The 25,310-nt window shown below is 38.4% G+C and overlaps 1 protein-coding gene across 4 annotated transcripts in view; it reads left to right on the top strand.

The window, feature by feature from the left end:
* PPARG (peroxisome proliferator activated receptor gamma) overlaps positions 1-25,310 on the top strand; it is a 154,629-nt gene that overhangs the window by 55,443 nt on the left and 73,876 nt on the right. For 2 of the 4 annotated variants that reach the window (XM_040628436.1, XM_008697869.2), the window contains exon 1: positions 2,205-2,349. The exons of 1 other annotated variant lie outside the window; for it this stretch is intronic. In XM_040628436.1, the coding sequence (XP_040484370.1) occupies positions 2,268-2,349 (82 nt within the window). In that variant the 5' untranslated portion in view covers positions 2,205-2,267. Of the gene's footprint in view, positions 1-2,203; positions 2,350-25,310 lie in introns of those variants that run through there. One more of the 4 variants, XM_040628437.1, reaches the window with a different exon arrangement.

The following is a 25,310-nucleotide window of genomic DNA, read 5'->3' as shown; positions in this document are numbered from 1 at the left end:
GTGTACTTGTCTTTTGGGGGCCTTGTTTTCTCATCTTATTAACAGAGTGTTAGACTTTTATAAAGAGTTTCACTCTAAAGTGTTATCCTTCTGCCTGTTTTGTCCTTTTTTTTTTTTTTTTAAGATTTTACTTATTTACTTGGGAGAGAGCATGAGAGTGCAGAAGCAGAAGTAGCAGGAGAGGGAGAAGCAGGCTCCCCTCTGAGCAGGGAGTCCGATGTGGGGCTCAATCCCAGGATCCTGGGATCATGACCTGAGCCGAAGGCAGACGCCCAACCGACTGAGCTACCCAGGAGCCCCAAATTTTATTTATTTATTTGAGAGAGAGAGCATGACTGGGGGAGGAGGAGCAGAAGGAGAAGGAGAAGCAGGCTCCATGCTGAGCAGGGAGCCCAACGCGGGGCTTGATCCTAGGACCCTGGGCTGAAGGTAGCCACTTAACAGACTGAGCCACCCCGGCACCCCCCCATTTTGTCTTTATACTCTGGCATAATCTTAACATTTTAACAAACGTGTTCATTTTTTAAGTTGGAGAGACATTGGTATCTGAGAGCAAGAATGGAGAGAGGATAGGGAATTGAGGAAGAAACGGCCATTTCATAGGAAGAAAGCGAAAATTTGCCAGACTCAAGCACATCTTGGGACATTGAGGAGTATCTGTAAGTGGAACGGGGCTTAAATTTTTGCTCTGTTTTATTAACAAGAAGGAAATTGTGCTGACTTCTAGAATTGATTTTGATCTATCATTATATTCAACCAAAAATCTTAGACTAGTCACACTTTTAACTATTATCATTGTGTCTGTACTACAAGGAAATTTCCCAGCATTGAGAGGGAAGGAGAAACTCCTTTATTGAGAGGTCAGGTTGAATATCGACAAAACTAGTTCTACACACCCATAATTACCTCAGTCATTTGGACTGTCAAGAAGCTTGCTTTAACTTGAACTATACCTTGGTAAAAGTTTTTTTGTTTTTAAAGGTTTTTAAGCAATACAAATGCCCAACTCTCCACTTTATTCTGTGCCGTTGAGACCCAGTATGCATTTTCCCCACCACGCTGTTGCTCCATGATTAACAGGGAAACTTTTGTTAGTCCCCTTGCAGGATGACCAGTTACTCAATGTAGGTGAAACAGAATGAAACTTATTCCACTCGGGGGAACACTGGGATAAGTCTAGGAGAACGACTGCCATCTGATACATCGCCCTATGTGGGGGCATCTTGATTAAATCCACAAGTCACTGCAATTCTATCAGGCCACTTATGGGACAAGTGGAGACCTGCTTCCACACTAAAGTTTGGCACTGCTTGTGTTTCTCCTTGCCAAAAAGGGCAAAGGACTTGAGCAAGAAGCCAACTTTTTCCTGATTACAAAACTGACCACAGTTCCTCGCCTGCCTATCAGTGTGAGTCTGGGTTTTTGTTTTTTTTTTTTTTCTGCTAATGCATTATTCTTCTCAGAGAGAACTCCACTTCTACGATGACATGGCATTTATCATTTAAACATCAACTACGTTCAGACCTTGGTGCAACGTTGCTGCCTCTGCTAGTGATGGATAATCTTAATCATCTAGTTTTTAAAAAGCAAACCCTGGTAGATCAAATCTAAACTGTATCTCTCAACTATTTAATCTTACAGAATCTGTCAGTATCATTTTGGCCTTTGTCAAGTGGTGGGACAAATGCCTCAGAAAATAACATTTCAGTAGCATGCTGATGCCAAATTTTAAAATACAAGGACATGTTTGAATTAAATAGTTTTCTTCGGATAATATGATTAGAGATTGAACCAGGGACGGGCAGCTAGAAAAAACGTTGTCCAAGTAAGTTTTTGGTATTTCATAACTCAGAGATGTAGTTTCCCATTTAAGAAGCAATCGAAAACTGAACGATCTCTGCTCGGATAGCTCCAAATACTGTACAACTCACGCCCCTCACAAGACACAGAACATGTGGGTCACTGGCGAGACAGTGTGGCAATGTTTTCCTTGTAATGTACCAAGTCTTGCCAAAGCAGTGAGCAACATTATGACACAACATTTGTTCACAGCTGGCTCTCTAACAGGACAGTGCCAGCCAATTCAGGCCTGGTCCTTTGTGGTTTATTCCCACCTCTCCAAAATATTTGGAAACTAATGTCTTAACTCATTGGTTGTGTTCACAAGTTCTACTACTGCAAGTCGTTTTCTTTTAATGGATTGGTCTTTTGCAAGAAATAGACAAAATATCAGTGTGAATTACAGCAAATCCCTCTTCCATGCTGTTATGGGTGAAACTCTGGGAGATTCTCTTATTGACCCAGAAAGCGATTCCTTTGCTGATACACTGTCTGCAAGCACTTCACAAGGTAAAGTCAATTCCAGATATGGCTATTGGGTTACTTTGGGCATTTATGGAATGGTAAACTTGCTCTTGTAGTTTATTTTCCAAGTTATATTCTAATAGAAGATGTGTTAGCCCAGGATTTGAATGCCTCGTTTGCTGTGTTAGTGTTCACTAACAAGCATCAGAACTTGGAAAAAGAAACCTAAACGTATCCGTACTTATCTCCGTGCATGGCTCCCATTTCCTGAATTGTAAGCATTAAGGGTATATTTATATTTTTAAAAATCCTATTCATTTTTACTTCCTGGGTTTATATGTGTTTCCCAAATATACTTAAGGTCTTTTTAGACTTCCCAAGGGGTCCTTTTCTCCCGTTTTACACTCTTATATGGTCGATAACTCTCGGGCAGCTTTTATCCCTCCTACAGCACTTTTATTCCTCTTAAAGCTCTCTCAGCATGTTTAGTTCTACTTTGAAATCTAGATATTTGTACATTTTACCTCTCCCAAAGAATCGGATGCTTCCAGGGTGTAGGACCAACTTACAATCTTCTCTGTATTTCTTAGGATAGCTAGCATAGTGCCTAATGCTTGTAGAATTTATTGTGGGGCCTCGGAAAATGTCTTTTCCAAGCATTTCATTTTATACATAAAGAAAACAACATCCCTAAATGTCTACTGCGTGCTAAGGAACTGATTAGCTGTCACTTGTACTCAGACATATAAGATTCAAGCAGATACCTCATTTTTCAAAATTCCTTTCTTGGCCACTGCAAAATATAAGTTCTTCATTTCTACAGCTCCTTCTACTGGAGTGTCTTAGCACAGCTTCTCTTTTATTTATTTCTGTATTTCTATTTTTTTTCGCATAGATACCACATAAAAATAGATTGTGTTAACTAGTGTGATTTTTGTTTTATAAGTGCTAAAGCATTACAGTTAAGTCGCTTCGTTGTTGAAATGAATGGCTTTACATTTTAATGTTTTAATTTTTCTGGAAGCCTGAACCTTGAACATATTATTCACATATTATTTTTGTTGAAACATCAGGCTGTTTAGGGGCGCCTGGGTGGCACAGCGGTTAAGCGTCTGCCTTCGGCTCAGGGCGTGATCCCGGCGTTATGGGATCAAGCCCCACATCAGGCTCCTCCGCTATGAGCCTGCTTCTTCCTCTCCCACTTCCCCTGCTTGTGTTCCCTCTCTCGCTGGCTGTCTCTATCTCTGTCAAATAAATAAATAAAATCTTAAAAAAAAAAAAACAACAACATCAGGCTGTTTAAAAATTAAGAAAAAATATTTCCTGAAATACTATTTCATTCTATGATGGTGATTTGATACAGTATATATATGTCATCTGAGCCTCTTAAATAGGAGTTTGGTTTCATTATAGGATATAAAAATCTATTATTCTATTTTTCTAAAAGCCATAAAAATTATTGCTGTCTTTCTCCAGTTACCAATTTAGCCTGCATCAGGGCAGAATGTCCTAGCTATACTGTGAAATAGTTCTTGAGTCAAAATTCGGTGATTTTGTCTGTTTGCAAAGAATGTGTCCAGAATGTAGTGCGACAAATATTTTAGGTTAACTGAGGAAAAATACTGTTTATGGTAAGAGATAGTTATGTGATTCAAGTTAGATTTCATTCTGTACTAATCCCTACATGTTTATGCCTCGAATTTGCCCTGGGTTTAATTGTTTTGAGTCTCAAATCCCTTCCAAAAGACTAACTCAGTACTCTTCTTCTTAATTAACATGGTACAGAATAGAATTATAAGCAATTAAGAAATTATATATTGTACAAATTATTTAACTTTTGTTTGTATAGTCTCTGATTACTTCTTATTCGTAAGTGTTGTTTTTCTCTTAAAAATATTATTCCTAAAGGCAAAGACCTATGGTTGTTAACTTCAGTTGCATTTTGTAGATGACCACTATTTACTCTACCCTTGCCAAAACAAACAGACAAACTCGTAATTGGACATATAATCATCATTAACTATTTGAGGCCATCAGAGATGAAACACTGTAGAGTTTAGGTATTTGGCTTTAATACGGTAATTAATTGAGGTGCTCCTTCTTCCTTACTATAGGCAAGGTGGGATTGGGGGTTGTTGCAAGTAGCTGAGTGCTACTTTGAAGAAAAAGTGGTTTGTTGAGTGTGAATGATGCAGATGTCCAAGCTATATTGATCATATTCATGACATTCAAAAATGTGTGTAGCCACTATGCCCAAAGAGGAGTTCTGTGCTTTTTCCTGGGCTCCATTATCACTGTGACCACCACCCCCCTTTATCTTATTTCCCTATTTTCAGCATGAGCTCCTCAAGTAACCCCAAGTAACCCCATGCTGGCTCTGAAACCATTTCTACTAGTAAAACTTGGCAAGATCAAAGGGAAGCTTCCACAAACTCAAGCTGAATATGCCTCCTGCTTTTAGTGCCAGACTCAGTCCTGTGTGAATTCTATAATTTTAAAGTGTTGCACCAGAGCATTGAAAGATGATGACACGCTTGTCCTTTGGAGCTGATTGAGCAATGGAAATATGCCTTGGAGACATGATAAATGCTGCAATAGACAATCCTTTGAAACGAGCGCCTCTTCTGAGATAGGAGTGAGTGATTGATTGCCCGCCATTTTTATTGAGGGATACTTAAGCTGTGTCTCTGTGACTCTAGGCAACTATATATTTGGAAGCATTTAAATAATTGACCAAAGTTTTCACCTTTCTAGAGGTTTTAAGGGACCCAGGTAGTATCAGGGCATGTAACTACCAGTTGTGTCTTGGCCATGTACGTTCCGTGTGAAATTGAGTAAGTCATTTATCCTCTCTTCCCTCTATTTCCACATATAGCAACAGAAATACAGTGTTATTGCAGGGATTAAATGACACAATATTTGCGAAAGCACATCTGAAGTCCTATATAGAGTTTATTGTTTTGGTCTTCTGGTATTAATCACTTATGGATGAAATAGAAGACATATAATGTCCTAAATTGGAACCATTTTAAAGAATCTGGGGGGGGGGAACTGTACAATTCTTTGTGCATCAAAATAAGTGGCAGTTTTTGAGTGAGATGAGGCTTTTGCATGACCTCCCATGAATGTTTTGATAAGGAAATAATCATACTCAGGGAAAGCATCTTTCTGTCTGATTTTTTTTTTAAATGGGGCAGTTATCTCCCACTTTTGTTAATGTTTGTTTCAGAAAAGATTGAATTTCCAAAAGCTGAAATCATTCTTTGGCCCTAAATGAGAGCAATGATTGCAAGTTTTCTTCTCTGAGAAGTTGAAAAACTATCTTAGACTATAATATTCTTTATGATGAAGATTTAGGTAATTGACACAGCTCTGAATTTCATAATCACACACCAGTAATAATTCAGGGCCTTTTTCTAGAATTTTACTATTGTCCATGTTAATTTTTTTAGTACGGCTCTATTTTATCATTTATTTCTCCGATTTAACAATTCATATCTCTTTTCTGATCACCAGGACTTAGTAGATTTGCTAGATTTCCAGACTCTGAGAATCTCCTAACTATGTTTCCAAAAACTGTCCTTTCTCTTGTACTTCCCCCCAAATTATGAATTATAGGAAACACCAAAAACAAATGTCATGTATATTAGATGCTTACGAGGAAACACAGCATTTTAAAAAATTTTTTATTTATTTTTCCCCTGGCATCTCTAAGGAATACAACTTCTCTTGAAAGCTACCTGACAGCAATTATCCATTTAAACTGTTCATTGCAGTGTAAAACATAGGTTGTCAAATGGAAAACAATTTTTATAGCTCTGATAGTTTGTCATAGGTTACTATCTCTGTCAACATTCTCACCAATAACTTGAATAAGGTAACCCTTAGGAAAGTCTAAAATCATCATAGCTCTTATAAAGCACATATTCTTTGTATCAGAGGAAATCTGAGCAGAGTAAATGTCTTCATTGTATTAAATCAACAGAACTGACATGGGTGCTGTTATTTTAGCTTCTTTAAGACATCTTTAAATTCGGCATAAGAAAGTTGTCCAGTGAATGCCCTATGTCCATCTCCTAGTGTTGAGTATTTGCAGAAATGTATGTGATAGTGAATCAGACTCATTTAGATGGAACTAAGTTTCTATAAACCTCTACTAGATCACCTTTTTTGTAGATGCAGTTCTGCACCTGTAACTAATTTAGAGACGCAGGAATTACATATGCATCTAATAGCAACTGCCGTCCAACTCCAATAGCCTCAGAATTAAGATCATGTGGTTATTTGAATACACGGTTTTTTAGACCCATATAATTTTTATCAGGTAAGAGATTTGCCGATGCAAGATTGAAGTGCCCACAAGTGGTGAATGGTTTGCATTATAAAGTAAATTTAGAACAGTCAACTGTCAATTACCTACATGTATATCATCCCTTATTACCTCATGCTGGGATTCCTGTACAGCGTTTTAGTTGACTTTCTAAATGAGAAACTTTCAGCCGTCCAGTCCAATCTGCCAGATATGTGGTCCTCAAAGCCTATCAGACTTCTGATATGGATTGAGCACCTACTGCATACAAGTAGTGCACCACAGTGAACGTTGTGATGTCTGAACACATCTGCCTACTTTCAAAGCTCTGTATAATCTGTTTCCACTTTGTGTATTTTATTTCCCTTCACACCCCAGAGAATGATCTGCCTTTTCTACTTGGACTAATCACGTTGTCCCAAGAATAAGCCAGACTCCCTCTTGCCTCTAAGCCTACCGCGTCCTGGAATGCCTTTCCTAATTCTTCCACCTTTTCAAATCCTCCCTGTCCTTCAAGGTCAGGTTCAAGTAAGCACCATGACACGAGACCTCCTCTTAATACATTACTATTACTTGTAACTCTAAACTGAGAGTATGTTCAGAATATATCTCCTCTCCCCACTCCACTGTTAGCACCCTAATCCAAGACACTGTCTCTTGCCTGGATTGCTGTCCCACTCTTTGAAAGGTTGTCCTGCCTCTGCCCTCACCTCCCAAATGCCTTGTCTCAGCCCATCATTCAGAGGGATCACGTTAAAATGTAAGTCAGATCTGTCACTCAGCTCACAACCCTACAGCAGCTCCTCACTTCACTTAGGATGGAAGCCCTGTCTGCCCCAGACCTCCCACCCCATCCGGTCCACCTCTCTGCCCTTTCCTCAGTCGGCTCCAGCCACACCGTCCTCCTTGCTGTTCCTCCCACATTCCAGACATGCTCCTGCCTTAGTGCATTTTCTCTAGTTCTTGCTCCTTCCTTGAACCCTCGTCCTCTGACATCTTCTTGTCAGCTCCTTCTAATCTTGGCTCAGATCTCACTTCTAGTAAGGACTGCCTCTACCCCTGCTGTTGTTGAATTATCTGTCCTCCCCACCGCCCTTTCCCTCCTCCTGCACCATAGTTTTATTTCTAAAGTATTCATCATCTTCTAACATAATGTATAATTTACTCATCTATTGTATTTATTGTCCACTTTCTCACACTAACATATTAACCCCATAAAGGCAGAGGTCTTTGTCTAGTGTGCTCACGCACTGGTATATCCCAAATGCCTAGGACATATTTGGTAAATGGCCGGTTTATTAATACTTGTTAAAATGAAAGAATAACATCCTCTTTTCTGTGTTGGTCTGTATCACACTGTTTAGCCCTTAGTTGGAGACTGCCTGATACTATTTTCTGTTTCATATATTCCCCTAATCGAAATTATAGTTGTTGAGGATAAGACCGATGTTTTATCTTTTTTTAAAGATTTTATTTATTTGACAGAGAGATAGATAGAGAGCACAAGTAGGCAGAGCGGCAGGCAGAGAGAGGGAGAAACAGGCTCTCCGCTGAGCAGGGAGCCTGACATGGGGCTCGATCCCAGGACCCCGGGATCACGACCTGAGCCGAGGGCAGACACTTAACCAACTGAGCCGCCCAGGTGCCCCAAGACCCATGTTTTATTCTCTTCTTTATTCCACAAGTATCTAACATATATTGGGTATCTAATAAGCTCTTACTGTTGACGTATTAATACCAAGCTGACCTGCTGCTATACCTCGCCAGCTCCTGAGGTCAGGCACTAGAAATATGTTCGATAAGTAAAAACAGAAGTTTAGTGTACATGCTAACATTACTCTAAAACCCATGCTGATATAAACAAGCCAACAATCATAAATGTTAAAAACCAGGTACAAATCTATTTTGAATGACTTCTTGTACAATTATTTGCATCATATCCCTCCACTGGTTTGAATTATCATTAGTTGAATATTACTTGAATATTAATTTGAATATCACAGTTTGTGAATTATCCAAATGCCTGGCTTCTTTTGTAAGTCTGCCTACCTTTTGATACTTCCAGTACTCATTTGAACTTTTAAGAGACTTACTTGCTTGCAGTGCTAAGAAAAGCAACTTATTTGATTAAGTTACCAATATCCAATGTATGAAACACTTAGCACAGGGCCTGATATGTAAAAGGTGCCCAACAAATGTTTGTTTTTTCTTCTCACCCCTAAAATGGAAGTTACAACTTTGGGGCAATATAGATTTTCTTTATCCATGCTATCAAAAGTTTTCTATTACTATAATTAATTAAGTCAGACTTACTTCTTTTTTTTTTTTTAATATTTTATTTATTTATTTATTTGACGGAGAGAGAGAGACAGCCAGCGAGAGAGGGAACACAAGCAGGAGGTATGGGGGAGGAAGAAGCAGGCTCTCAGCAGAGGAGCCTGATGTGGGGCTCGATCCCAGGACTCTGGGATCACGCCCTGAGCCAAAGGCAGACACTCAACGACTGAGCCACCCAGGCGCCCTGAGTCAGACTTACTTCTTATTTGCTTACAATCTTTTCCTTAGCATTTTTCCCCAGAATACTTAGGTATTATCTGATAGATACATATTATTAATCATAGTTCCAGAAGAAAGAAACCCAGGTTCAATTTCTTGTTTTGGCAAAGAGCCAATGGCAAAACTCAGGAACAGAACAGCAGTTCTAATATTCTTCACAGATTCTAGACATGTGGGCACCATGGCTCAACTTACTTCGTTGAATTAAGTCCCTTCTTTTGGAAAAAGTAAAACATTCATTACTTGGCGTTGCCAATTAAATATTTTAAATGTAAGATTGTTGGATATTACTTTACTTTTGTCTTAAACTTTACCTAAAACCCTGACTTTAGTTTAGTTTCAAAAATTTAGACCTATTATATAGACCGTTTAGGTAAGTTTGCTTAATTGACTAAAATATGATGCTGAAAAGAACCTAATGTGTCAGTTTGATGTAAGTATGGCCAGATTTACATAGAAATCTCTGCATTTGCAAAGAAATCTCCTTGCCACTGATATAACCACATCTTTAGCCAATAACAAGATACAAACAATTGACCCAAACAGATGACCCAATTGACCAAGAAAGCAATCCAGTTTGCAAGCATATGTCCTAACACAAAATTTAATCATTTTGATATCATACTCATTAAGGCCTAAGGTAACTCAGGTAATATAAGGGTCACGCTGGATAGTAGAGACAAATATCTTTTCCTTGGAATATCTTTATCAATAATAATCCAAATCCTAATCGTCCCACAAGGTCCTCCAAATTCAAAACCCTTCTCTACGATGTAGTTATCCCAGATTATTTCAGAACATGTTGGCCTTTTTCTCCTCTGTATTTCAAGAGCACTTGTTGTTTCTATCACTAGTTTGGCCTCTATACTACCTTCTGTTATCAAAGATCTTTCACCTTGGTAAGCTTCTCAAGGTCAAGAACTACATTATAGTGTATTTCTTGTGAGGCCTGAAAAATACCTGGCACATAGTATTAGGCAGTTGGTTATCTTGATTTGAGATGGTTTGGGTTTTATATTACTGATCGAGCATGTACTGAGATTAAGATACTGAGAAAGGAAAATACCAAAGAAAAGTAAAACAAGGAGGTGCTTTGGGAAAGGATATACTGTAGTAAAATATGATGATAACTCTTCTAAGAAAAAAAGTTGATGAAATAGATTGTTGATAGAAGAAGAGTTAAATAATTACCATAAAGTTGGTGACTTGGGTTTAAGCCACAGACTTTCTTTCATTTAAATGGAATGTTTCAAAAGACAGCTCAGCTGATCGTGTTAACTTCGCAAACATAGGACTCCAGATGTAGGCATTAGTATTTGGGAAAAGATTTCCTGCATTTAAAAAAAAATACAGGGCTCTTGTAAAGCAGAATAGGCCTTACATATAAGCCAAGCATATCTAAAACAAAAACATAATTTTTAATACTCTTTAGGATAAAATGTGCACCCTTTTAATTTTTTCCTTCCCTGTTTACACTGACTTGAGGACCTTAATTGAAGATGTGTTTAGCTTTTATTATACAATGAAGCCAGTTAGAAAAATAGTTTGAGACTAATTTTAGTGCCATTTTATAACTTCTGAATAGAAAAATTCTTAAATACACTAGAAATTCCATAACAATCTTTTTAACACAAATAAAAAAGTTTTTGTTGGGGGCACCTGGGTGGCACAGCGGTTAAGCGTCTGCCTTCGGCTCAGGGTGTGATCCCGGCGTACCGGGATCGAGTCCCACATCGGGCTCCTCCGCTGTGAGCCTGCTTCTTCCTCTCCCACTCCCCCTGCTTGTGTTCCCTCTCTCGCTGGCTGTCTCTATCTCTGTCGAATAAATAAATAAAATCTAAAAAAAAAAAAAAAAAAGTTTTTGTTGGCTTACGTGGTTGGTCTGCATGATTCCTTCTATCAAATTCCACTCCCAGAACCCCTGTTTACATTTTTTATTGAAGTATAAAATACATAGAGAAAGGGTATGTAAATCATTTTCACAAACGAGCAAATGTGTAATTCGCACTCAGATGAGGAAACAAAATAGTTCCAGCCCTCTGGAGGCCCTCTGACTCTTCTAATTTCTAACCGATGGACTAGTTTGCCTGTTTTGGGATTTTATATGAAGAGAATCATACGTTGTTTACTCTTTTGTGTCTGGATTCTTTTGCTCAGCATTTTTTTGTTAATCACATTATTGAGTATAATTGCATTTCATTCCTTTAGTGCATTTCATTTTGTGAATATATCACAATATATCTATCCTACTGTTGATGGGCATTCAGGTATTTTTCATTATTGCAAATAGTACAACTAGGAACATTCTCATATAGGTCTTTCAGTGAACAAGAGTACACATTTCTGTTAGACATACACATGGGCTATAGCATGTGTTCAGGTTTAAGAGACCCTAGCGGACAGTTTTCAACACGGCTGTACCATTTACACCCAGCAGTGTCTGAATGTTCTACTTGGTCCACATCTTTACTGGTACTCGACATTTTCTTTTTCATTTTAGCTGTGCTAGTGGGTTTATGGTAGTATCACATTATAGTTTTTATTTCTCTTTCTCTGATAACTAAAGGGTTTAAGCAATTTAAAAATATACTGATTACCCATTTGGCTATTCTTTTTTGTGAAGCGCCTGTTCCTTTGCCCATTTTTATGAGTTTAGATAATGAGTTTAGATACTGAGTTCTAACGCATAACTTGTCAAAAAAATAAATAAATAAAAATAAATCATACTTTGTTAAATGTATATATTGCAGGTATCTTCTCCCATACTGTGTATTGCTTTTTCATTTACTTAATAATCAGTTCTAATATTAACTATTGTCCAGGTTATCTAATTAGTGCTTTTCATGAAGTGTTTTATGAAGAAATCTTTGCCTACTCTGAGGTTGATGAAGCGTTATCCTAATTTTTATTTTAAAAACTCTTTTGTTTCCTATTTCACATTTAGATCTTCAGTCCACATGGAACTGATTTTTGTGTATGTTTTAAGGTAGAGGTTGATTCACTTTTTTCCATTTGGATATATAGTTGACCTACTTCATACACTGACAGGGTCATCCTTTCCCCACTACACTACAGTGACACTTGGTCGTAAACCAAGTAACCGTATTCTTGTGGGATTGATTCTGGACTTGCTCTCCTGTTGCATTGGTCTGTCTCTTTGCACTAATTGATGTATTGTCTTAATTACTGTAGTTTTATAGTTGGGTTTAATATCTGGTAGTAGAATCCTCCAGTGCTGTTTTTCTCTTCAAGATTGCCTTGGCTATTCTTGGCTCTTTGAATTTCCATATAAATTTTAGACTCAGAGTGTCACTTTCCACACAAAAATGCTAGTATTTTGATTGGAATTTTTCTGAATCTATAGATAAATACGGAGAGAATTGACAGTTTTACAATATTGAGTATTCCAGTCCATGAACATAGTGTATCCCTTCATTTATTTAAATACTTTTTTAAAAATAATATTTTTGAGTTTTCATTATAGCAGTCTTACACATATTTTGCTAGATTTTTCCCGCCTAGGTATTTGATATTTTTGATGCTATTATAAAATTCATTTTAAAATGTCATTTTCTGTTTGTTGCTGGCTTCTAAAAATACAGTTCATTTTTGAATATTGATTGACCTTATATCCAGCAACTTTGCTAAATTCTCTTATTAATTGAAATGGGATATATATATGTATATACACACACATACAATCATGTCATTTATGAGTATTGTTAGTTGTATGTTTTCTTTTCTAATCCTTGTTTTTTTCATCTCTGTTGCACTGGATAGGATTTCCAGTACACTGTTGAATAGAAGCAGTGATAGCTTGTATGCTTATCTCATTCCTGATCTCAAAGGAAAGCTTTAAATATTTCACCATCAAGTATGATGGCTCCTTTAGGTTTTTGTTTGTTTGGTTTTTTTTTATGGATGTGCTTTACCAGATTATTGAAGTTCCCTTTTCTTCCTAGTTAAGATATTTTTTTTAAATCATGAATATTTTGAATTGTGTCAAATGTTTTTATATAGAATATTTTTGATAATGCTGTAATAGCTCAGGAGGAGTATTGAAACATGAAAAATGTTTTCTATGGATATTTTAATACCACATTACCCCATTGTAATATTTTTTGAGATAATATATGGTATACCTAGTGAAAATCTGCAAATCAGCCCATAGTCACTGGCAATCTGGCTACATCTGTTTTGACACTTTTGTTCTCATGTTTGTTTAGCTTAAGACCATTGTCTTCCCATTAGGAGTGCTTGGCACAGTAAATTAAACACAAGAGTACACAGGAGTGTAGTGTACCGCATCATTTTGCCGGACTAAACAATTCTGAGTAGGACAGTCCTTTTCCATTCTGTGATAATTTCAAGCTATTCGAGGTGCTTCAGTAGTAAAGCATTATTTAAAACTACTACCACCCTTATCTTTTCCTGGTTGCAAGAGGGCCCTTGACAGTGTTTGAGAGGTGGACAAAGCAAAGAGAAAGAGTGCTCTGACATCTCTTTGGTGGCCCCTCCTTTCTGAATAGTTACAAACTCCTGGATCATTCCCTTATTTTTTTCTTTTCCACTCCGTCTCCTATCTCCCATTTTCATTACCCTCTCACTGCAAAGCCAAAACCAAAATGTGCTGAGCTAGCTGGGGAGAACATTCCAATTTCTTTTTTCTGACCTCCACACCATTCTTCACTTGCTGCCAGTATATGCTTGGTAAAGTAGGAATTTCAATTAAACCAGAGTAATTAGCTGTTCAACAGACTTAGGTTTAGTGTTGACTCAATTACTAATAAGTTTGCCTTTAGAAACACGTGAAGGTAGTTTCAGCAAAAGAACCAAGCTTGAGTCAGTTTGACCATGGTGAAAAAGAAGACATGAATCTCCAGCTCAGGAAGCAGAAATGATGGCTGTGGATGAGGGCATGATCCTGTAATCTTTCCTGTCTCCTGACATCTCAGGACTGGATTAAGCAAGCTATCCAAACAAGATGTGACCTACGCAAGAGAAAATGAACTTTTGAAAAACATAAGTACACATGGCCTTCTCTAAAAGCTGATGATAGGCCCTTTGTTGATCTGAATTTGAAAATTTGTTATGAGACCTTCTGGCTCATTATAAGGAAAAGTACATATACGGTTCCATATTGGAATGCTTCAGCCTCCGCCAGAGTTACCAGTGGGAGTATCAGCAGGGAACCAAACCACAGAAGCATTGGATTTGGGTTTTGATATAGTCTAAGAAGACAACAGAATGAAAATATATTTTTTTGCATTGAAGAAACAAACGACACAGCAAAGAATCCATTTCTAATCCTTTTCTTAATTCATGGTGTCCAGAGTAAGAGATTCTCTATTCTGAGAAATCACAACAGGATTCAAATCCCAATACCTGTTACCTGTATGACATCAGGCAAGGCACTTAACCTCTTTAAGTTTTAAGATTTTATTTTAAGATTTTTATTTTATTTGAGAAAGAGAGTATGAGCAGAAGGAAAGAGAAAGGGGTTAAACAGTCTCTGCGCTGAGCAGGGAGCCCAATGTGGGGCTTAAGGTGGGTCTCAATCCCAGGATCCTGAGATCATGACCTGAGCTGAAACCAAGAGTCAGATGCTTAACCAAATGAGCCACCCAGGCTCCCTGCACTTAACCCCTTTCTGTCTAATGTTTTCAATCCATTGAGTGGTGATAATAATTGTATATAACCCATAGGACTATTCATAGATGTAAATTACATGTATGTATACATTTATAAATTATACATATATACATTAATAAATTATAAATTACACATGTAATGGTTTTAAGGTATAATCTCTGTCATGTAAGTACTTCAAAATTTTTATCTATTATTAAGTTGTACTTCTGCTAATGAGATCCAGAGTCTTTTTCCTGCTTTCCTGATCAAAATCCGTGATACCAGTGAAGGAAAAGAAATGAATTGATAGAATTTTTTTTAAATGCTTGAGCCAAAAGGACAACCAACTGTTGATAAGCATTAAAAATATTTTCTGATTTTCCTTTATTTTACTTGAAACTCCCTTAAAATTTTCTCTACTTTTCCAGGTTTTTTATTGCATGATAATTCCTTTTAAGAGGACTGAGAAACATGCAAGGAATATATTTATTCCCTCTGTTCAGTGAAATCATGGGAAAGCACTACAACAAAAAGATACTTAGCTTAATTTTTACTTTTACGAAAGTAAGACTTCTACCTAGTTTTAAAAGTCAGGATAAAGCTTTTCATGAAGAACACCAACCCTCAGTCCCCAGTTCCTATTCCTCAGAAACAGTCATTTTTAATTCCTTTAAACATTTCTCCTATAATTTACATCTACATCTTTAAAATAACATGTGGTGTGCTGCTATTTTAAAAGTTGTATTCATTCCCCATGGACTTCCTACAGTGCGAGATAAGAAGTTAGCTCTTCACCACCACACCCATTTTCCCAAAACACACACTTGTCCTTCCTGCCATCTTCACATGTATTTGTAGTTTTCAGTGAACTCAGTTGTCCGCGTTTGCACCGTATTCACTCTGAAAGTACTGCTTCCAGTTGAGCCACGCAGTATACTACTGTTCTGTTTCCCATCCTTAATAGCTGTTTATTTTTCTGGAGGGTTTTTTTTTTTTTAACTTAGAAATTGTTCAGGACACCTGGGTGGCTCAGTTGGTTGAGCATCTGCCTTTGGCTCAAGTCATGATCTCAGGGTCCTGGGATCGAGCCCCGCACTGGGCTCCCTGCTCAGTGGAGGCCCTCGTGTCCCTCTCCTTCTGCCCTTCCCCCAGCTCATGCTCTCTCCCTCTTTCTCTCTCTCAAATAAATAAATTAATCTTAAAAAAAAAAAAAGAAGAAGTTGTTCAATTTTATTGTTCCTTTTCCAGAACTGTCACTTGTTCTTTCTCCAACTCTCTGACAGTAATAAAAACTGTCACTTAGCGGTCATATATACCAGGCACTCTGATTTGTTGGGTAATCTCATATGGCCTTCTTCATCTTCCCATTTTATTCTATCCAGGCTGCTCAGGATCTGTTGTCCTGGGTCTTCCTTTTACCCCTTCTGTTTTTAGGTCCTTTGTGTCCTCGATCCTATGTTTTCCTTTTGTTCTGGTGTGGACCTCTCAGAAAGAGTACCTGGGGTGGGGTGACTTTGTTTTGAGGTCCTCTATTTCTGAAATGCCTTTCTGCTCGTACTCTTGAGTGAAGATTTGTTTGGCTGAGTCTAAAATCCCAAGTTGGAAATAATAATTTTTTCTTTGAATTTTGAAGACCTTGCTGTATTGATTTTCTGGCTTCTGGTGTTGCTGTTAAGCTGTTCGCTGCCATTCTGGTTCTTATCCTTTATATGGGCTTGCCCACCCCCACCCCCCACCCGGTCTGGAGGATTTTCGGAGGGTCTCTATAAAAAGAGCGTTAGTCTTTATAGTGATTCCTTCTGCACGGTTTAAGAAATCCTTTCTTTCTTGGGTCTTGTTGTTTTAACCAATGTAAATCTTTGCCCTTGGCCACTCTAAAATTAAGGAAAACCTGAGGGACAGCTTAATAGCACTTTTCAAGTGCAAGTGGTAATGGGCAAATAGAAGATGGTAGCTAATAAGTATGTTTAGAAAATGGGGGGGAAAGTAACAAACTCCAACATAGGTTAGACCATCACTTCCCCAACTATTCTGTCAAATGTGAAACTCTGCAAATGTTGCAGATTTTGCCTTCCCTCTCCTTTGTACATTCTCATGAACTATTAGCATATGAGCCTTAAGAAGTTCTGCATAAGCCTATTTAACCTTGTTTGACCTAGCATTTCCTAAATTTATTTGTTCACCAAATTTTTTTCTTTTTAATTATTTTAAAAGGAACATCATTAACATATGTATAACACAGTTGGAGAAAAGCCAGATAAGACCTAGACTTTCCTGGCTACGAAAGAGCAATTAAGCATTGGAATGAGTAACCAGGAGAAGCTGTGGACTCCTTTTCCAGAGGTCTTTAAAACAGGACATCTGTTCAAGGCGTAGTCCTGTTTGAACAATAGGACTTTGCTGGTGTTTCTTCCTCTTCCTGTCCCCTAGTGGTAGCGTTGGAGGCTGTTAGCCCACCTTTTACATGATTCTAGTACTCTGGTTACTGATATGTATAAGAAGTACTACTGCTGCCAATAATTATATTTATTGCAAACTTACTAAGTGGCCCTATGTTAGGTGCTTTATATATATTATCTAATTTAATCTTCACAACACCTCTCTGAGGTAGGCAGTATTATTTTACAAATGGGCTAATTAGGTGTAAAGAGATCACAAAACTGGCAAGCACTAGGTCAAGATTCAAACCCAGGCCATCTGGCATAATAACTGGCTCACTGTGAATCTTCACTGTGAATGTTCAGAACCACAAAAAATAAACAAATAAATTATGTATGCCTGTATTTATTATGTAAAATGATCTGTGCTCACTTTATTAGACTATTCCCTAAACTTTTGGTGAATTCAGATTTTATTAATTTTTGTTAGAAACAAATTCTGTTACAGGTGATTTTATGCTAGTTTTCCATCCAGTAAATGGGTACTTGCATGAGACTTCTTTCCTTCATAAATATGATGTCATTCCTATATATCAAGACCCCCCAAAATCTAGATCTATGAAAATTGGCATAGGTTAAAAGTCCCATTTTCAACATATTTACATACAGTAACATCTTCCTAATGGGGTGCAGAGAATGCTAGGGTAGGAGACAGAAAACCTGGATTCTCCTTTGGTCAGCCCCTGACCGTGTTCATGGGCAAATCATTTCTCTCATTCCCTTCATCTGTCAAATGAGGGACTTTTCAAAAAGGCCTTTGCCACTCTTCTATTTCAGGATGATTTTTGTCTCTGGATATCAGCCACCATCATGGGAGAGGACTTCAATTAGAAAATTCCCAGGTCAATTTACACTGCAAAACGATTTGCATGAATCAGTAGGAGGGACTGGATAAATAACCTAGGACTGTATTGATGAGTACTGTGACGTTAAACTGAGACAAATTAGAAGAGATTGAAAAAATCTTTAAGGCCACTTCCTTAAGTTTTAGAGAATCCATGAAAGGCTTTTTTCTGGCACCTCCCTTGCTGCACAGCTGAATACCTTTCTCCAGTGAAGCTTTTATATGATAATTACTCAGTCTTCATAGTGTGTTCCCAGCTCCCCGTACCTGGCATATCCTAGGTGTTCACTGAAGGTTTGTTGAGATTAATTGTTGTTTAGGATAGAACGAGACGATCAGGAAGACATTTGCTTTTTCTCTTTCTTTCTTTCTTTCTTTTTTTTTTTTTTTTTTTAGATTCTATTTATTCATCTGACAGAGAGAGAGACAGCCAGCGAGAGAGGGAACACAAGCAGGGGGAGTGGGAGAGGAAGAAGCAGGCTCCCAGCGGAGGAGCCTGATGTGGGGCTCGATCCCAGAATGCGGGGATCACACCCTGAGCCGAAGGGAGACGCCCAACGGCTGAGCCACCCAGGCGCCCCGACATTTGCTTTTTCTAACCAATTTAGAAAGTCAAGGAAAAAAGCTTAGAAAGCTAAGTGTGCAGGTTATGGAGTTTTTGACCACCTGGGTTCACAGTCCAGCTCTGTTCCTTAGTAACTGTGTTCTTAGGCAAGTTACCTACTTCCATGTCTGTGCCTCAGTTTCCTGTTCTCTAAGGAGAATTATAAGTGCACCTACCTCATAACATTGTTGTGAGGTGTAAATGAGATGGCCCAAGTGTTGTTTTTGGCACAATACTTAGCAAAGATTTAGGGTTCTATTAATATTAGCTAGTGTAATTAGCTAATAATGTAGTAAGGTGATGCAGCATTTCCCCAGAAATTGTAGTAGAAATCCTCCTTTTCTTAAGGGGCAGCAATTATACTGGACCAATATATTGGACCCCAAAGGTAAACCATGTAGTTCTGGGGCTTGATTTTATACATTACCATCTTTCCTGGCCCACTTCCATATTCCCAAATAATGCTGCATTTCCAGTTAGAGAGGTTACTTTGTTTTGGCCTGATATTGGTTATATTTTTGTTTGAAATACATTATATTTCAGAGTATTATGCAAAGTCTACTCATTGACTATAATACAGTGTAAAGCCAAGTTTGAAGGTCTAAGATAAATGGCACCAATTCACGTCCTTGTTCAGTGTCTGCCTAAAGACTTTTGCTTGAAACACACTTAAGGTTCTGAAATTGATGGATAAACCCCGATGCAACCCATTCCTGTCACCCAGCTGGAAAGTTAAGACAGTGTTATTTATCCCTCAGAAGGACTGTTGTTCATGCAAATATTTTGTTCATTTGTTCTTTCATGGGTAATTACACGGAGTAACAAAAAACACCTCGACTTACAGCTTGGCAGAAACAGTAGCTTATGTTTTCTAGAGACAAAATTAGAAGCAGGCTCCCTGGACCCATCTCTGAGTCAAAATAAAGTAAAATGTCTAGGGAACCACTGTGCCTCCCAGTAACTATGGCTCATGGAGTCATATTGTTTAGGTCAAGATGTCCCAGAATAAAAAGAACAGGGAGAAGGGAGAGGGGGAAAGGAAAATGTGTATTTGAGTAATATGTTTTCTTAGAGATGAAGAGGCAAGCTGTTTTTCTTTCTTACATTGTCTTTTCTATGTGGGGGGGGAGCTTTATAAGACCCTAATCTTGCTCCTCAAATTATCAAGAGAAAAACTGAATACACTTAGTTAAAGGGAGGAGTTACAGTTTAAATTGTATTTTATTTGTAATACTGAAGATTATCATCTTTTCTAGGGGAGTATAAGTCTTAGCAAAACTAAACCTTGAGAAAGTATCTTTATTTTTCCCTTTTATTTTTGTAAACATTTTCTACATGTTTTCTTTTTTATTTTAATTTTTTAAAAAGATTTATTTATTTTAGAGAGAGAGAGCAAGCATGAGTAGGGGGGAAGGGCAGAGAGAGAGGGAGAGAGAAGACAGAGAACCTTGAGCGGGCTTCACACCCAGCGCAGAGCCCAACGCGGGCCTCGATCCCACGATCCTGAGATCACGACCTGAGCCGAAACAAAGAGCTGGACACTTAACCAACTGAGCCACCAGGCACCACTATTTTAATTTTTATTTACTTTTTAAGTAATCTCTACACCCAATGTGGGGCTTGAACTCACAACCCTGAGATCAAGAATCACATGCTCCACCGACTAAGCCAGCAGGCGCCCCTATTTTTTTTTTTTTTTACATTTTCACATAAAAACGAATGATCGTTCAGTTGGTAAACATTTAGTAAACAACAACTATGCATAAGGACTAAAGGGAAAACAGAATACCAAGACACCGTCCATTTAGAACTTGAAATCTGATAGCAGAGATATTTATCCAAATAATTCTGTCAATGGTAAAAGAGAGGTACAAAGAGCTGTGGGGATGCAAAGAATGGGGAGTGTTTTTAAGCTGGAGACTTCATGGAAGGTTTCCTGGAGAAAGTAGCATTTGGATACTGTGGGATGTCCCGCTGTGGGAAAGACAGAGGGATTGTGACACGCAGCGATGAGGGATGGGAACAAGACAGAACAGCCTTGGCATGAACAAAGATAAGCAGACTAGAAAATGCAGAGCATATTTAACCTGGGCAAATAGTATGATATGCCTGACCACAGGGTATGCCAAGAATGGGAGTGGGGTCTGTGATCACTAGTGGAAAATAAGACTGAGAAAGTAAGTTAGGACTGTGTCAGGGAGGGCCTTGAAAGCCATGGTAAAACATTTTGTTTATATCTATATAATATAAGAAGGTCAGGGTTTCTCCTGCTTTTCAACTCATATGCCCTTAAAAGAAGAGGACAGCAAAAACATAGCATTCTGTGGGGGAAGAGGGAGGGATGTGTAAGTGGAGCGCAGGGGATGTTTAGGGCAGTAAAGCTATTCTGTATGATTCTGTAATGGTGGATACATGGACATTATGCATTTGTCAAAACCACAGAATGTACAACACCAAGAATGAACTGGAATGCAAACTGGGGATAATAATGTATCAATACTGGTTCATCAGTTTTATAACAAACATAGCATGTTAATGCAAGTGTTAATAATAGGGGAAATTCAAGTTAATAATAGGGGAAGTTGTGTGTGTTTCAGGGGTCAGGAAAAGGGAGGACAGGAAAAGGATATATGGGAACTCTGTACTTTCTGCTCAACTTTTAAGGAAACCTAAAACTGCTTTTGAAAATAAAGTCTAGGGGGCGCCTGGGTGGCTCAGTTGGTAAAGAATCTGACTCTTGATCTCATCTCTGGTCTTGATCTCAGTGTCATGAGTTCAAGTTCCACATTGGGCTCCATGCTGGGTGTGGAGCCTACTTTAAAAAAATAAAAATAAAGTCTAGGGATGCCTGGCTGGCTCAGTCAGTAGAGCATGTGACTCTTGATCTCGGGGTTGTAAGTTTGAGCTCCACATTGGGTGCAGAGATTACTTTAAAAAAATAAAATCTTTAAAAATAAATGAAAATAGAGTCTGTTTTTTTTAAATGGCATTCTTTTGGCTATAAAATTTACCACAGGTATCCATTTTTTAGGGAGTTCCATATTATATCTTTAAAATCACATGATTTTTTTTATCCTGTTCGTTTACACACAAATGGTTATTTTAACATTAAAAATTTCCCCAAAACTTTGCAATAAAGTAAATGATCCCTCAGGGTATGATTCCTGTGTTAAGAAGCATGGCTTTGGTTGACAGGGAATCACTGAAGTCATATATTAAAAGTGAAACAAAACAAAATTAAACCAGCAAAATGATGAGCAACCAGTTTTTCTTGCAACACAGATATTTTTTGCATGCTTATTTTCATTTCCCAGTATTCATATGGAGGCTTATCCACTACTTTTAACTCAGCAAGCTTTATTTTGTTTGCAGATGAACTTTGCAACAGGCATAATAAGAAATAGTTGATAAACCCACTTTTGTGGATGTTGCAATTAAAATATAAGAGGTATATTTTGATATGCAGATAATTAATTTATACCAAGCAAAGTAGATAGAGAAATGTATAATAAGCATGCTGAGGAGATGGACAGAGTATGTGGAGGGACCTGGGTGAGTTAGTTTAGATGAATTGTGAAGCGAAGGGCATAGTTTGATGGGTGCCCCGTCGTTAAGAGCACAGATGTTTTTCTGGGTGTCATTGAGACCCAGCCTGACCTTTAAGCTATCACCAGTACACATTCTTCTTCTTCTTGTGTGTCGTGTTTATACTGTGACTCAGATAACTTAAGGTTGTTTGGGTACTTATTTGTGTAGATATTCAGACATGTGAACCCAAACGGTGCCTTTAATGAGTCCCCTTGGAAGCCCTGAAGCACATTCATAGGACAGTCTCCTTATTTGTGTTTTCAAGGCACTTTGTTTTCCTTATGAAGACCACAACTGGAATTTTTAACCTCATGCCTTTGAGAGTAAATTCCTTAGCTCTCTGCTTGCTGGGAAAAAACAAGAGGCCCACTGACAGATACCCCTAGGAGAGTAGCCCTTTCTCCATAAAACTGTTTCATCAATGAGGGAATAAAGAGAATATATACAGAATGGATAGGGTCCTGGGTCAATCTTGAGTGTGAATCCTCTATTGACCAGCTATTGGACACTGGGCAAGTCACTTTACCTCTCCGGTCCTGGCTTATCTATAAAGTGGGGGATAAGATCTTGGGTTACGTGATCAGGGAAATTCAAATCAAAACCACACTAAGATACCACCTTACGCCAGTTAGAATGGCAAAAATTGACAACACAAGAAACAACAATTGTTGGAGAGGATGTGGAGAAAGGGGATCCCTCCTACGTTGTTGGTGGGAATGCAAGTTGGTACAGCCACTCTGGAAAACAGTGTGGAGGTCCCTTAAAAAGTTAAAAATTGAGCTACCCTATGATCCAGCCATTGCACTACTGGGTATTTACCCCAAAGATACAGACGTAGTGAAGAGAAGGGCCATATGCACCCCAACGTTCATAGCAGCTCTGTCCACAATAGCTAAATCGTGGAAGGAACCGAGATGCCCTTCAACAGATGACTGGATTAGAAGTTGTGGTCCATATATACAATGGAATATTATTCAACTATCAAAAAGAACGATTTCTCAACATTTGCTGCAACATGGACAGCACTGGAGGAGATAATGCTAAGTGAAATAAGTCAAGCAGAGAAAGACAATTATCATATGGTTTCTCTCATCTATGGAACATAAGAACTAGGAAGATCGGTAGGAGAAGAAAGGGATAAAGAAAGGGGGTGTAATCAGAAGGGGGAATGAAGCATGAGAGACTGTGGACTCTGAGAAACAAACTGAGGGCTTCAGAGGGGAGGGGGGTGGGGGAATGGGATAGGCTGGTGATGGATAGTAAGGAGGGCACATATTGCATGGTGCACTGGGTGTTACACACAACTAATGAATCATGGAACTTCACATCAAAAACCAGGGATGGGGGCGCCTGGGTGGCACAGCGGTTAAGCGTCTGCCTTCGGCTCAGGGCGTGATCCCGGTGTTGTGGAGATCGAACCCCACATCAGGCTCTTCCGCTATGAGCCTGCTTCTTCCTCTCCCACTCCCCTGCTGTGTTCCCTCTCGCTGGCTGTCTCTATCTCTGTCAAATAAATAAATAAAATCTTTAAAAAAAAAAAAAACAAAAAAACCAGGGATGTACTGTATGGTGACTAACATAATATAATTTAAAAAATATTTAAAAAAAAAAAAAGATCTTGGGTTCACGTGGAATAAGAAGAACATGTCTGGTGTGTGGGAGGTACTTCAATAAAATACCAGTTTGTTTCCCCCTTCCTGCCTGTTCTGCTCAGCTTTCAGAGCCTCTGCATCAATTCATTTGGTATTTCTATGGGAACACATACTATGAGCCAAGCCCATTGCTAGGTGATGGAAATGACTAGGAATAAGATACATCAGCCTATGATCTAGAACCGCTAGAGTTTAATGAGCAGCTCATCTCTTGTCTCCCATGTCCAAGCAGTCCCGATGTCACACAGCCCTTCACTAGTGTTTTTGACCCAAAGAGTTACCACTTAAAGTACTCAGTGACTGCTCTTTTGGTACCATTTTGAAGAGTGAACTGGCTTCAGGAGGCAAGGACCCGTGAGGCACTGCGTGGGTTCAAATGTCTGAATATCTCCATCAATCAGTACCCACCGTGAGGTTCCTAGGGTTTAAGGAGTCCCCACCCTCTGACTGACTCACGCATCCACATTAAATAGTGAGAACTAAAATCTCTCAGGGTTTATTTAAACTACTATGACCGCATAAATCATATTCTGCAAAATACCGTGGCATGTATCATCCTAAGCTTTGAGGCAATCCTGAAATGAGTTATTTTAGTGGCCTTAGAAGTCCATATAAGTGTTTTTACCTTTGTCTTTATATGTTTTTGCTTTGCATTTGTTGTTTTGTTTGTTTGGTTTTGGTTTTGAGGGTGGTTGAAAATTAATGCTGTGCTAGGATTGTCATTCAACATTCTCTCGTTTCATAATGAGCTATGTTTCCCACGATCTCTAACCTTTCCATTCGATATGGAGAGACACATTCTCCCCCTTTAAAGGAACTGTATGACAGAAAGATAAATATTTGAGGTAAGTTTTCTTAGAGGGGATCTCCCCTTCTTAAAAAGATTCATTTTTGTATTACCTGAAGAATAAAAATCATTCTTATAATGCAGTTAAAGAATATATTTGTGTACCTAAATTTAATGTGCGAATTTTCTGTCACACAAAACCATTATAAACACAAATGGGGGAGCAAAATTTTTATCCTAAAAAAAAAATTTGCGATCTTTAATTCTAAGAAGTAAAATTGCCCCAGAACTTCATGTTCTTTAAAAATCGATTACCAGACTTGATTTGATGATCTTCTTTAGGAGATCATGAGAAGGCAGGCTTTGTGGATGCCTTCGTGGGTACACTGACCACATCGATGCTATGTGCAGGATTCTCTGCTATGATATCCAGGTAAGGGGTGGCTTCCTTCCTTTAGTAAGGCACCCTGGACAGCAGAAGGTGGTTGTTTTCCTCTCTCATGATGGTAAATCTAGATCGAGAGCACAGTACCAAAAGACCCTTTCAGGTCCCTTCCTGTGTATCTTTAGAAGATTGCTCTGCTTTCCAAGACTAAC

The sequence above is a fragment of the Ursus maritimus genome, unplaced genomic scaffold, assembly GCF_017311325.1.
Source record: "Ursus maritimus isolate PB19 unplaced genomic scaffold, ASM1731132v1 scaffold_14, whole genome shotgun sequence".
Lineage (NCBI taxonomy): Eukaryota > Metazoa > Chordata > Mammalia > Carnivora > Ursidae > Ursus > Ursus maritimus.
This window is presented reverse-complemented; position numbering and strand designations above follow the sequence as displayed.